General features: G+C 38.7%; 1 protein-coding gene and 1 pseudogene across 1 annotated transcript; both read left to right on the forward strand.

The window, feature by feature from the left end:
• Positions 1–3,326: 3,326 nt before the first annotated feature.
• LOC142214546 (olfactory receptor 12D1-like) lies at positions 3,327–4,242 on the forward strand (annotated as a pseudogene).
• Positions 4,243–14,679: 10,437 nt separating this feature from the next.
• LOC142214547 (olfactory receptor 12D1-like) lies at positions 14,680–15,630 on the forward strand. Its single transcript, XM_075283491.1, has one exon. It carries the CDS (start codon positions 14,701–14,703, stop codon positions 15,628–15,630), a length of 930 nt encoding a protein of 309 aa, XP_075139592.1. The 5' UTR covers positions 14,680–14,700.

The raw sequence follows: 15,630 nt of genomic DNA on the forward strand, positions 1-15,630 counted from the left end.
ATAAGTGTATCCTGAACTGCTCTCACATAGCTTATACATTTTAATGCCATACCGTGCCCGCTTACTGGGCAAGTATTGGCGGAATTTTAGCCTCCCTTTGAAACTGATCAGAGACTCATCAATTGCAATGTTCTGATCAGGGATGTAGGACTCTGCAAATTTGGTACTAAAGTGTTCAATAACTGGCCTAACTTTGTATAAGCGGTCAAAATTTGGGGCATCTTGGGGCGGGCACTGGGAATTATCATTGTAATGAAGGAACTTTAGGATACTTTCAAACCGCTTCCTGGTCATAGCCATTCGATAGATTGGAGTGTTGTGCAAGACATCTGTACTCCAATACTGACGAATTTTAGGTTTTTTCACTATGCCCATATGCAGAATAAGACCCCAGAAAATCTTCATTTCTGCTGCATTTACTGGGGTCCAGTTCTGTGGCCTGGCATAGGAAGAGGTGGCATTTTGTTCCAAAAATTGTACAGCGTACAAATTCGTTTGGGCCACCATAAGATCTACAAACTCATCAGAGAAAAAGATTTTGAAAAAGTCATTTTCTCTGAAGCCCTCAGTCTCAATTTGTATTCCTGACTGGGCAACAAAGTCAGGAAGCTGAGGTTCAAAATTTTCTGGTGGTGGGGTCCACATGGGCTCTACAGGTGTGGCAACTAAATCAGCAATTGTTCTGGGGCGCCTCCTTTGGGGTTGCTCATCACTGGATGAGGAGGAGGAGGAGGAGGAAGAAGAGGAAAAATAAAGGAATGGGGCATTTTCCTCTTCTCCCTCGCTGGCGGTATCAGTGTCAGAGGCCAGTATGGTGTACGCCTCTTCTACTGAAAACCTTCTTTGGGATGATTGGGACTGTTGGGACATTTTTGTGTGTGTGTGGTGTTTTACTTGAGTATATAAAACTTTATTTCTTGAAACTTTATTGAAAATTCAAAGTGTGGGGTGTGTGTTGTGCTTTAACACGTGTATTTGATGTAAAAAAAAAAAAAAAAAACCTGCAAAAAAAGTACAGATGTGATCACTAACGTTTATTTGTTACTGATCACTGTGCTGAGTAGCACAACGGAAAAAAAAAGATTCTTTTCTTCTAACTAAAATTGAACTAATAAAATATAAAATAGACGGAGCAGTCTATATATATTTTATTACTAAATCTAACTAGAAAAAAAGTGCGCAAAACAGTACAGATGTGATCAGTAACGTTTATTTGTTACGCTTTGTTGCGCTTTAGAAAAAAACTGAGTTTAGAAAAAAATTCTTCTCCTAGCTAAAATTGAACTGCAATAATACAGATAGAAGTGTGTATATATATATATATATATATATATATATATATATATATACACACACACACACACTATATCTTTATTGCAGAAACTAACTAAAAAAAAAAACCCCAAGAAGGGCTTTCCAAAAAAAGTTCTGCTGGTAAAGTGTTAATTTTACCAGCAGTCAAGAAGAAGGGGGAGGGAGGCTCTGTTCTGCACCCACTGGCTAGGTGCAGATTGCAGAACTTTTTAGGAGCTGATGCAGCCAGACGTGAGATCAGAGGTTGGTGGAGAGGGGGGATGGGAAGGGGATGGGAATGGGGATGGGAGGGTGGAGTGGCTGGGGGGAGATTTTTAGGAATGACAGGAGAGGGTGGCTGGCAGCAGCAGCGACGGAGCTCTGATCAGATCAAATATGTCACTGAAGACACGCAGCAGCAGCAGTAACGCACAGAAGGCTCACAGGGCAGCACGGAGGTCTACTCTGCTCGCAAGTCCCAGGGGAACTGACATGGGAAGCAAAGTGACCCCCGGTTAACACTGTCCTGCAAGCCTGCAATTGGTTGATCGGCCGTGACACGTGCCAATCAACCAATTGCAACATCTGGAGGGTTGGCGCCACTGTACGCCCCCCAAACACTCGACAGGGATTGGTGGTATGTATACCTCCAATCCCTGTCACTTTTACTGACATCTGCCGGCGCAGATCCAATGATCTGTGCCGGAAAGCTGCCGGAAAGCTGAAATTTACCGATCTGAATAGATCGGTCATTTTCAGCAATCTAAGTGGCAGGGAGGGGGTTAAACCTCCCGATTCACGTGGAGAAGGTTGTCTGCTGTCAAGGACAGCAGCAACCTTCTTACAGTTAGCGTCTCTTGAGACGCGGAGACTATTTATAACCATGACGTACTATTACCTCATGGGTCGCTAAGTACCAAGCTCCCATGAAGTAATAGTACGTCAAAGGTCGCTAAGGGGTTAATAGGATATATATTTAATCTACGTGTCCTACTTCTAATTTATCCCATTTCAGATCAGTATCTTCCAACCTGCAGATCTTAATTGGTTCCAAAATTCAAGCTAAGTAATACATCTCCAAATCCAGAGGTCCTAGTCTTCGGAATTGGTAGATTTAAAGAGGCTAGTTATAATATAAAATTAAGAATCTGATCTTTTTTGTGAGGTTTGTTTTTAAAATGGGATGAGATGGAATTGAAAAAAAAAAATTCACTACTGCCATGTTCTTAACGACTTCCACTGTGCGTTAAACATGCTATGTTAGATTTATTCTTCAAGTCAGTACGATCATGGTAATACCAAATTTATATACCTCTTTTCATGTTTTAAAAACTTTACAAAAATTCAACGTTTTGAAGAAAAAAATAATTTAAATCACCATATTCTGACATCTGTAAATTTTAAACTTTTTGTTTAGTAAGGTAATTCGGCGAATATTCAGACATTTAGATTTTGTTGGCATTTACCATGTGGGACAAATATTTTTATATTTTAATAGTTCACAGGCAGTCTTCAGTGGTTACAGTACTAGGACAGGGCTGGGAGCCTTCAGAAGGCTCCTGGAAGCCATGATAATGCGACGGCTCCCAGTATCACACCGCCCCATTACAGATTCTCATAGGGAACTACTCTACTAAGTAACTACTCAGATACCAGCATTTGAGTGGTTAAATGCCAGTGATCAGAGTCACCTCCGAATTTTGACATAAAAATTTCTCTAAACTCTCTCTTTGCTTTTCAATTTTAGTTCTTGAAAAATAAGTCAATTCCAATTTGAAGTAGTATAATAATCTATAGAACATATGACACGAGGAATGTAAAATATATGTAATGTTTTTCCTCTAGGGTATATGGTTCTCCAACAGCAAGAACGATGGCTCATAAAGTATAGAACTTTTTAAAGAAATTTTGCTGAATTGTCAAAGATCAATTTTCTAGTATTATTATTGAGCGTATCTTCCTCAATCTAGAAAATTTTTGTAATTGTTTATTTTTTATTTGCTATATTGGGGTCCAGATACAACACATATACAATGAATGTAAGCAACTATACCTCAGTGACTGAATTTGTCTTGGCTGGTCTGGGAGTCGAAGACGATTTAAAGGTGATTTTCTTCTTAAGCTTTCTGTTACTATACTTGTTAACCTTGGCCACAAATCTGTCCATAATGATTATCACTATTTCTGATCTCAATCTCCATACTCCCATGTATTTCTTCTTGTGGAACTTGGCTTTCCTTGACATCTGTTACTCATCGGTGGTTGTCCCCAAGATGTTCACAGATCTTATATCTCAGGAGAAGATGATCTCATTCTATGGCTGTATGCTACAAGTACATTGTTTCCATTTCTTCGGTAGCACCGAGGCTGTACTGTTTTCAGTCATGTCCTATGATAGATATGTGGCCATTGCACATCCCTTGAGATACTCAATCATCATAAATTACAATGTCTGTTGTGGACTTACCTTGTGTTCTTGGGTCATCGGATTTTTTCATGCATTATTACACAGTATAATGACTTCAAGGCTTCCATTTTGTGGACCAAATGTAGTGAAACATTTCTTCTGTGATGTTAAACTATTGCTTAGTTTGGCCTGTACAGATGTAACTCTTAACTTCAAGCTGCTTGTTAGAGTCACTGGAACATTAACTGTAGTAACCTTAATGCTGACTGTCCTTTCCTACATTTCTTATAAAAATAAAGACTTCACAAGGACGGAAACGCGCATTGTCTACCTGCAGCGGCCATTTTACTGTAGTTACTCTGCAGTATGGAACGGCTATATTCACCTACATGCGGCCTTCTACAAAATATTCTTTAGATCAAGACAGAGCAGCTGCCATTATGTTCTCTGCTATAACCCCAGCATTAAACCCAATTTTATATATATTAAGAAACAAAGACATAAAGAAAGCTTGCAAGAAGTTTCTGAAAATTTCCCGTTGATTTAATGTATTCAATATTATATACCATAAAGACTAAATATGTTACTGAAGTTAAGATAATAATGTATCAGTTGTATGTAGTGTTATAATATGTAGTGAATGAAATTGTACTGAATTTTATTCAATAAAATCTTTTAGAAGACAAGCGAGTAGGGTTGAGCGATTGGGATGGGAAAAGATCGGATTCCAATCGGCAATCGAGAAAATTTCACGATTGCAATCAGAATTCTGATCCCGATCTTTTCGGGCGGGATCGAGATCGGGGCTTATTTCCCACAATGCTTAGCTACTGGCCAATCATTGTGGGAAAAGCTTAACACCCATAGGAATGAATGGAAGCGGCATCCATTCACTCCTATGGATTTACCACAGCCTGCCACTCTTCTGCTTCGTCCCTGTTTACCGTATACTCAGCTGAATATATAGTAAAACAGGGATGAAGCAGAAGAGGCTGTGGTAAATCACTGCGTGCTGCGCTGCTGTGAGGACGACGAGGAAAGTTCCCGAGTAGATAGATACTACTGTACATTGGCTTGTCTATCTACTAGACAAGTCAAAGTACAGTAATATCTATCTACACGTGAACGTCACTCAACTTACCTGCTCAGAAGTGCTGTGGCTGCTCTCTTCTGGTCCGGTCCTATGTCCTTCATGTGGCTTCAGAGCGCCCTGTGCCCCGCCTCCCTAGACTAGTATTATAGAGAAGGCGGGGCTTAGGAGAGTATGGGCGGGTACTGGGAGGGGAGACCTGAGTGATGCCCACACTCTCCAGCCACACCAAGCCCCGCCTACTCCCTGCATCTCTACAATACTAGTCTAGGGAGGCGGGGGGGCACAGGGCGCTCTGAAGACATGTGAAGAACAGAGGACCGGACGAAGAAGAACTGGGAGCTGCAGCTGTGCAGGTAAGTGGACACTGGAAAGGGGGGGAATTAATCACAACACAACGTGGGGTCCTAAAATTGAATCAATTTTTGGACTACATGCTTTGTAGTGAATAGGATCGTTTTTAAAATTCGATCTCCGATTATTTAAAAAATCCCATTGATTTGCATTGGGATCGGAATTGGGATCGGGATCGGGTTTGAATGGAAAATGATCAGAAATCAGATTTTAAAAACGATCCTGAAATTTCAAGATTGGCTCAACCCCTACAAGTGAGATGTCCACCTCAGTTATTGACAACCTTACTGTATTATTAATATTGTTATTAATTTTAGTTATACATGGTATGTATGTAAAGGGTTTACATAAATAGCTCAAAGAACAAGTGCAATAAACAACTACTAAGTGATTGAACTGGTAAAGTGGGAGGGAAAACCTTGTCCGTAAAGGTCTTATTAAATACAAGAAAAATAGAAGATGAATGTACAGTATGGATGGATGAATTGATTCATAACAACCTGGATTTGAACCAAAAATTCCAAAAATTAAATTTTAAATGAAACTAAACAATTAGCAATTTGTCACAGATCAACTAAAGTGGCCTGTACAACATGCACTGCATTATACTCTTGGGTCTCTTCAGAATATCCTATAATGGGTGGAGGCCCAGGGGAGGTGACTAAATAAAAAAAACATTTATATTCACCTTCCATTAACTCTTTCAGGCTTCTTCACTGTCTGGTACTATGTCTCTGCCTCCTCAGTGACGTCTGATGCTTTCCTGTGACATCATGGACCTGAGGTCACCACTGAGGCCAATGGTTGGGCATCATGATGCTGGTGTACCCATGAGAACATTGAAGCCCAATCAAAGACCTCAGTGGTTTACCTGAGTGCATGACATCACGAGAGAGCGCCAGTTTCCAAGAAGGCAGAGCTGGACACTGCAAGGAGGCCCAAAAGAGGCAAAAGAAGGTGAGTATAAATGTCTACTTATTCATTTTAAATATAATTTTTATTATATTTTACAAGATACAGAAATGAATAAACATCAGGATATAGATAAAAATATCACAGTTACTGAATATGTATAACTAGCAATCAGACAAGTAACAGGGGAAGAATTAGGGGAGGGAAGGAGAAGGGGGAACACTAAAGGGGAAAACAGGGTAAGGAAGTAGGGATACACTGATAGATTTTATAAGGAGAGGGGTAGGTGTCGAAAAGGGAAGAGGTGATAACAGTTGTAGATGAGACACCAGGAATGTACAAGGTAGTTGTCCAGCCAGTGGTTCCAAGAAGAGTAGAAGAATTTGTCACATCCACGATGGAGGCCTCGGAACAATTGAGAGACACTTGTATAGAGATTTCTTAATAGGATTGAAACTTGGTGCTACAAGGGTTTAATTAATGGACATCTCTAAAAAAGATGTAAGAGTGATCCAAAGCCTGTACAGATTCTCCAGCACATAGGGCAGACTGTGGGTTGTATAAGGTAAAGTCTAGTAGGGTTAAAAAACTATTGTAAAAAAAAGTTTTTGGCTTTGTTCCCAGCGAGATACACAGGATGCAAATTTCTTTGTCCACTGAAGGGCAATACCCCATTCTTCAACCCCTTCTCAACATCCGTCATACTAGTACTGCATATGCTGGGTGTTTAACTATGGCAGCCGCCATAGCACCTCATAGTCACATCAATTAGGGGCATTAACCCGTCCAGCAGCTCGGTCAAAGCTGACTGAGGCGCCACTTACCTGGCGGTGCTTGGGTGCCGCCATTTTTGCTGTGATCACTGGCACCTGGAGTAATCTCTGGGGGCGGTGTCACATTGCCATGATGGCCAGGAGCCTTGTAAAGTAAAGGAGCCCTGTATCCGAAATCGCCCACTCTACAAATCTATAAAAATATTTCCTGTACAGTAAACACAGTAGCAGGAAAGAGTCAAAAGTGTCAAACCACCGTTTTTTCACTGTTTTGCTTCTGATAAAAATTTGAACAAAAAGTGATCAAAGCAATAGAATTTCCCCAAAATGGTATATCTAAAAAGTACTCTTGGCCTCGCAAAAAAGACACCCTAGACATCCCCGTACACGGAAATATAAAAAAGTTATGGGTGTCAGAATATGGCAACTTTTAGAAAAAGAAATTTTTAACAAAGTTTAGAATTTTAGTGAAGGGGTTAAAATATAAATAAAACCATGTAAATTTGGTATCCCCAGAATCGTACCAAAACACAGAATACAGGTGACATGTCATTTTGGCTGCACAGTGAACGCCGTAAAACTGAAGCCCATAAGAAAGTTGCACAAATGCATTTTTCTTCAAATCCACCCCATTCTGATTTTTTTCCCAGCTTCCCAGTACATTATACAGAATAATTGATGGTGGCATCATGAAGAACCATTTGTTCCACAAAGACTAAGACCTCATATGGCTCTGGGAGCGGAGAATTAAAAAAGTTATGGGGTTTAGAAGGAGGGGAGTCAAAAACGAAAATCGACATATGCCTTCGGCAGGAAGCGGGTTAAGAGTAGTGGAAAAATAATTCTCCCATTTTCAAAATTGAGGACATTTTTTGAGAGACATGTCGTCCTGAATACAGTCATATAGTAGAGGAATACCTTGTCTTTAAATATGAAAAAGGATATTGTAACAGGTTGGTCATCTAAAAGGGAGAAAGCATTCAGTTGAGGAAAAAGTTTTCAGTAGTGCCCTTATTTGTTTGTATTAGAACATTTCAGATTGTCGGAGGGAGAACTTGTTTGCTCGTTCCTGAAAAGATAGAGGTGCAGTTGACCAATATAAGTCGGAGAAGGAACATATCCAAGAATCATTCCGGCGTATAGGAGATAAGTCAGCAATATGATATTTGAGAGTTTGGAGAGGTATGGCCAATTTAACCATTAAAGCGTGATCATGTGCAGTATACATAGTTACAGTACATAGTATATGAGGTTGGATGAAGACATCAGTCCATCAAGTCCAACCTATAACCTTACAATCCCCTACAGTGTTGATCCAGGGGAAGGCAAAAAATCCCATGAGGCTCATGCCAATTGCCCTATTTCAGGGGAAAAAAAATTATTCCTGACTCCAGTAGATCTACCTCTATGCCAGGCACGTAGAAAGGTTATGACTGAAGGGGAGGTTTCTAGAAGTGGGAGCAAGAAATAAGATTTTTAGTCTTTAACTTTGGACATGATAGCTTCTTGTAGAGCTCATGGTTTTATTAACACCGGTAAGATAGTTGGTTTAGAGCAAAGGCTAGATAGTAATGACATAGATTGGTGGCACCCATACCAGTATGGACCATGCATTTAAACATCAAAGAGGATAGTCATGGTTTGGTGTTTGTCCAAATTAAATTATTCCTTTGTTTATGAAGAGATTTAAAGATTGAAGTCGAAATCCGTAATATTTAAGTCCTAAAATAGTATAATATTCGGGGAAGCTTTAGCATTTTGTATAATACTATTCTACCTTTCCAACCCAATTCAAATATGGAAAATCTAATCAATTTTAATTTGTATACCTCCCCTGGGCCGACGCCTATTATATACAGGGGTCTGAAGAGACCCAAGTGTGTAATACTATCACTTCCTCTTTAATCCAAAGACGTTTGGACCGAAGAGAACCAGAGGATTGCTTCGTCCGAACACGGGAAAAAACAAACCTTCATGGGTTTGCCAATCTCTACAGTACAGTATGCGAAGACAGAAGTTGTTCAGATGGTATTGTAATAACAGCAGGATCATTTTCGCTTTAGGCTTTCCTTATGAGTTGTTTTTCCATTTTGGTTTAGTGAAGTATGAAGAGATCAAGGAGAGGGATCCGTATCCATATCCGTGATGCCAAAAGTTTATTATATTATATTCTACAACATACAGTATATTATATTAATAGAAGGTAGTGGTCAACAGTTTCACAAGCAAGGAGCAGATCTAGGTGGGAGTACATTTTTTGAGATTTGGCAGTTAGTAGGTCATTCACTGAGTAAGACAATGATTCAGTAGTGTAAGAACTGAGGTAGCAGCCATAGAGGCTGTCACAGGGCCTATGGCTTTTTTTTTTTTTTTTTTTTAATAAGCCATTACCTCCTGGAATAACCCCAACAGGTAACAAGCCCTATTTACTTAACAATCTCTTCTCCTGTTCATGGCCATTTCCACTTCCTGTTCTGCATCCCATATCATGTCGCTGGGGCCCTCTGGGGGGCGGAAGGGGAAGCAGATGTAGCTATGAGCAGGAATTGGGATGAGTAAGTAAGGTCACAGGCCCACAGCAAGAGTATTTATTGGATGTACCCAAAAAATACTAATATTATAATACTCTGAGGACTCTTCAGATCTTCAAGTGTAATGAAGGCCAAGGGGAAGTGAGCGAACATAAAAACCAGTGTTACTCACCTCTCATGTGCTCTAGTGTGACTAGCTGCCATCTTTGGAGCTCATTCGTGATGTCCCAGATGTCACATGGGCTGGGCTGGCATCATTATGTGTTGAGGAACTTGGCTGGCTCACATGACGTCTGTGCTGGAGATCAGGAGAGGTGAATACCACTGTTTTTTTATGTTTAGGACCTCCCCTAAGCCTCCGATCAGAATACTCTGTGGTGGGAATAGACTCCAGAGTATAATAATATTTTATGGTTGGTCCAATATGACACATTATACTGTGTAGAGGGGCTACTATGGGGCATAATACTGTATGGAGGGGTCACTATAGGGCAGAATAGTGTGTGGAAGGGTCTCAATGGACATTATACTGTGTGCAGAGGCCACTCTGGGACTTAATACATTGTGGAGGGGCCACTGTGGGGCTTAATTGTTAGGACTGTGCGGCAGGTACGGCCAAAGTATCAGTGTTACAGCCTGTTCCACTGTAACTTCTCAGTCTAGCATGCATGGGGTTAATTCCCTTGCAGCCGATTGGTGTGGTCGGTCTGCTGACTGACAGTAGTATCAGCCTATGGACACCTAGCTTGGGCACCTGGGCTGGCTGAAAAGAAAACTGGAATTTATTGAAAATAAATACAGGTGTGATCTTCAATATCTCCTATGAATGGTTAAACAGTAAGTAATGCTGGGTGAATTGGAGAAATCTCTTGTAGACTATGTCCTCTGGGGCACTTAACGTTAATTTCTACATTAGGGATCATCCACTCAGCCCCATATATATAACAGACAATAAGACTTACTATCCTTCGCCATTCTGATTTCTTGTGGGCTGTGAGGAAGAAGCAAATCCCAAGACTAAGAATTATAAAGAAAATGTAAGAATACAATTAAGGTATGGAAACATCTTTTTTTTCACTGTTTACTATTCATATGGTTATGTACTGTCACAGATAACAGATGGATAGATAGATAGATAGATAGATAGATAGATAGATAGATAGATAGATAGATAGATAGATAGGAGACAGATAGATAGGAGATAGATAGATAGATAGATAGATAGATAGATAGATAAGAGACAGATAGATAGATAGATAGATAGATAGATAGATAGATAGATAGATAGATAGATAGATAGGAGATAGATAGATAGGAGATAGATAGATAGGAGACAGATAGATAGGAGATAGATAGATAGATAGATAGATAGATAGATAGATAGATAGATAGATAGATAGATAGACACAAAGATGTAGAATTATATTACGGTTTGCTTGACTGATTTTGTTAATTTCAGTTAGTAAAGCACAATGAAAAAGAATATCAAAGCTGGTTATTTAAAAAAAAATGTTTTGCCTGGAATTATATAAAAAATCTCCTTGTATATCGATTTTGCTGTTAAAAATTAAATTAAACTAAATTAATATTCATCAACCCCTTTTAGCTCGTCTAGGACTTGGCCTATTATGTTCTTAAAGACTGTAAGATTTTTTTTTTGTATTGTTTTTACATGACTACTTTTTGCAATAAATTAATTTAAAATTTTTATGTTAGCATAAACTTGAGGGCTTGTTTTTTGTGTGATAAGCTGTTTCTTTATACCATCATTTCCCCATTTTTTATTCTAAGGGTTAATTCAATATTGAGATACGCATAGTTATAGTCTATTTATGTTTAATAGAGATGAGCGAACACTGTTTGGATTAGCCGATCCGAACAGCACGCACCCATAGAAATGAATGGAAGCACCTGTGACGCTGACTTTGCCGGTGGCCAGCCGGCGTCACAGGTGCTTCCATTCATTTCTATGGGTGCGTGCTGTTTGGATCGGCTGATCCAAACAGTGTTCTCTCATCTCTAATGTTTAACTATTCTTCCTGAATTAAAAAAAAGTGTTTTTGTGTCAGCGCATCTATCCAATTTGCCTGTCTGAGTTCCATTGTGACTGCTTTTTTTCCTGCAGGATGAGTTGTATTTTTCAATGCCACCATGTTAATGTGCTGATAATATACAGATTAAGTTCTATCAACTCTTTCTTGGGGGAATAGAGAACAAAAAATACTGAGATTGTTTCTTTGTGTTATAAATTGTGCACCATTCACCCTGCGGAATAACATTTTTCCTTTATGATATGGGTCAGTATGATTAAAGCAATACAAGATATGAATATAAGATAAGATGAATATATTAAGTGATTTGATATGTTTGAGCAATTAATGTAATTTATGAAAAAATAAATGTTGCCCTGTCACTATATTCTAACACCTATAACTTTAACAATTTTCCATCAATGTACCAGTAAGTAAGCAGGTTATTTTGTTGTAAGTTCTGTTATTTATGAGAATAATTTTGGGTGACATACTAATATGATTTATTCATGAATGTTTATCATATTTTCAGGAAGACTGGAACAAAATAAAAAGTAATTTTGCCAGGGCAGATCCTGGGACCAAAAGGAGGTCCCTGGGTCTGTCCTGACACTGTGAGTCTGGTGAGGTCGTATTGTGCTCTTTTTGTTGATTTGTGTGGCTGGTAGTAAGCCACCCGTATAGTTAGTACTTATTGTATAGTTAGAGCTCGGACGAGCAGGGTTTTGTTTTACTTTCTTTTGCCTGACGTTAAGGCTGTATTTTAATCATTTTATGCCTAATGTGAAGATTTATTTGTTTTGCTGTTTTCTCTTAAAAACCTGTTGGCTACAAATTTTGTGTCCCTGTTTCTGACTAGTTAGGTTTCTGACTAGTTAGGTCCGCACCATTGCTACTACCGAGCTGCTTTTCCCCACTACATATATATATATATATATATATATATATATATATATATATATATATATATATATCTGACAAAAGTAATAATAAATAAAAATTGTATGAAAATGAACAAATGAGAGTCAGACATTGCTTTTCGCTTCAACAGAATTTTTTTTTTTTTTTTTTAATAAACCTCATGACACAGGCCTGGGCAGAAATGATGGTTCGGTAACTTAATATTTTGTTGCACAACCTTTTGAAGCAATCGCTACAATCAGATGATTCCTGTAACTGTCAATGAGACTTCTGCACCTCTCAGCAGGGATTTTGGCCCCTCCTCATGAGCAAACTGCTCCATTGTCTCGGGTGTGAAGGGGGCCTTTTCCAGACGCCATGTTTCAGCTCCTTCCAAACATGCTCAATAGGATTTAGGTCAGGGCTCATAGAAGGCCATTTCAGAATAGTCCAATGGTTTCCTCTTAGCCATTCTTGGGTGTTTTTAGCTGTGTGTTTTTTGTCATTATCCCATGACCTGCGACTTAGACCAAGCTTTTTGACACTGGGCAGCACATTTCTCTCTAGAATCCCTTGATAGTCTGGAGATTTCATTGTACCCTGCACAGATTCAAGACACCCTGTGCCAGATGCAGCAAAGCTGCCCCAGAACATAACAGCGCCTCCTCCATGTTTAGGGACAGTGTTCTTTTCAAGATATTCTTCATTTTTCTGTCTGTGAACATAGAGCTGATGTGCCTTGCAAAACAGTTTGATTTTTGTTTCATCTGTCCATAGGACATTCTCCCAGAAGTTTTATGGCTTGTCAGCATGTGACCATTGTGGGTTTTTCTTTAATTAAACGAGGGGTACCAACAATTTTGTCCACGTGTGTGTGTATATATACATATATATATATATATATATATATATATATATATATATATGTATTATAAAATCAGAAATTTGTGTTTAAGGGAAGTTATGATAAACCTGTGACAATATATATAAATGGCCCATACAAAAAAAAAACTGAGAAAAAGTTGTTTCATGTAAAATTCCCTCAAAAGACAAGAAAGCATTACCTCCATCTAGAGAAAAAAAAGGTTTAATGTGCAGAGATGACAAGAGTGCTTCACTGTAAAGATTGTATGATAATGATTGAACTTGGTTGAACTTGATGGACATATGTATTTTTGAAAAAGGTGAAAAATGTCTAAGTTCACACAGGGTATTTTGGTCAGGATTTTGATGCCGAATCCGACTCAATGGGAGCCAGTCACAGCTACCCGTTTTTAGGTCCGGAAACTGAGGCGGACCAAAAACCCTGTGTGAACCCGGCTTAATGCTACATCAAATGGACTATGACACAATTTTGTATTATTTCAGAGAGCAATACACATGCCTCATTCCACCGTAACACGTTAGGATAGCAGTATGGCCAACAGTCATCTATACTCTTGGTTAATAATGCGTGTTATTACTTGAGATGAGCGAGTAGTACTCGATCGAGTAGGTATTCGATCGAATACTACAGTATTCAAAATACTCGTACTCAATCAAGTACCACTCGCTGTTTGAATGTAAAAGTTCGATGCAGAACCAGCATTGATTGGCCGAATTCTATACAGTCTGCTAATCAATGCTGGTTCTTCTCCTACCTTTAGAAGTCTTCTCCGTACAGCTTCCCCGCTGCGTTTTCCGGCTCTGAATTCACTCTGCCAGGCATCGGGTCTGGGCAGAGCCGACTGTGCATGTCCGCTTGTAGTGCGGGCATGCGCTGCACGGAGAAGACTTCTCAGAGGATCCAGCCTGACCCTCACTCGTGGACTTGGTAAGTGTAATTTGATCGAACGTTTCCTACCCCTGAAACGAGCATTTTCCCCCCATAGACTATAATAGGATTCAATATTCGATACGAGTAGTCGAATATTGAGGGGCTACTCGAATCGAATATCGAACCTCGAACATTTTACTGTTCGCTCATCTCTAATTACTATACATAATTTAATCAAGCATTTGTGAAAATTCTTAAATACATGTCTCGTGTATCAATACACAGAATTTTCTATAAAACATATCTCAAAACTCTGAATAAATTTTTACAGTTTTTACATTTTTTTGTGAAATTTTTTGAGAAATCAATTGTAATTTGAAGAAATTTAATTATTTATATAAAAGAAAATGTTACATGAGGAACGTAAAATCAATGTCATTTTTTTTTTTTTCATTTAGGGTAAATGGTCTTCCAACATCAAGAAAAATGGATCACTAAATAAAATTACTAAATTTTATTATTAAACTTTTCCAAGAAATTTTGCTCAATTGTAAAACATACATTTTCCAGTGCTCTTATTAAATGCATCTTTCTGAGCCTAAAAACTGAATTGATTGTTTTTATTTCATTATGTTGGGTTTCAGATACAATAAAATGAATATAAGAAATTCCACCTCAGTAAATGAATTTTTCTTGGCTGGTCTGGGAGTGGATGATGATTTAAAGGTGATTTTCTTCTTAACCTTTCTATTACTGTACCTGCTAACTTTGGTATCAAATCTGTCCATAATGATTATCACTATATCTGATCTCATTCTTCACACACCCATGTATTTCTTCTTGAGGAACTTGGCCTTCCAGGATATATGTGTCGCAACGGTGGTTGTCCCCAAGATGCTCATAGATTTTTTATCTCAGGAGAGGATGATCTCATTTTATGGTTGCATGTTACAAATACATTTCTTCCATTTCATGGGTGGTACAGAAGTTGTACTTTTTACAGTCATGTCCTACGACAGATATGTGGCCATTGCAAATCCTCTAAGATACTCAACCATCATGAGTTACCAAGTCTGTTTAGGTTTAACTTTGTTTTCTTGGGTCATTGGATTTTGTCATGGATTAGTACACAGTATAATGACTGCAAGGCTTCCATTCTGTGGACCAAATGTGGTCAAACATTTCTTCTGTGACGTTAAGCCATTGCTTAGTTTGGCCTGTACGGATGTATCTCTGAACTTAAAGCTGCTTCTTACAGTCACTGGGACATTAGCTATCTCAACCTTAATATTAATTATATTTTCTTATGTCTTCATTGGCAAATTTCTTTTAAAAATTAAGACTTCACAAGGACGGAAACGCGCATTGTCTACCTGTAGTGGACATTTTACTGTAGTAACTCTTCAATACGGAACGGCTATATTCACCTATATGCGTCCGTCTACAGAAAATTCTTTAGCTCAAGACAGAGCAGCCACCATTATGCTCTTTGCTATAACCCCAGCATTAAACCCAATTTTATATACGTTAAGAAACAAAGACATAAAGAAAGCTTGCAAGAAGTTTCTAAAAATTTCTCATTGA

This window comes from Leptodactylus fuscus, chromosome 7 (genome assembly GCF_031893055.1).
Source record: "Leptodactylus fuscus isolate aLepFus1 chromosome 7, aLepFus1.hap2, whole genome shotgun sequence".
Classification (NCBI taxonomy): domain Eukaryota; kingdom Metazoa; phylum Chordata; class Amphibia; order Anura; family Leptodactylidae; genus Leptodactylus; species Leptodactylus fuscus.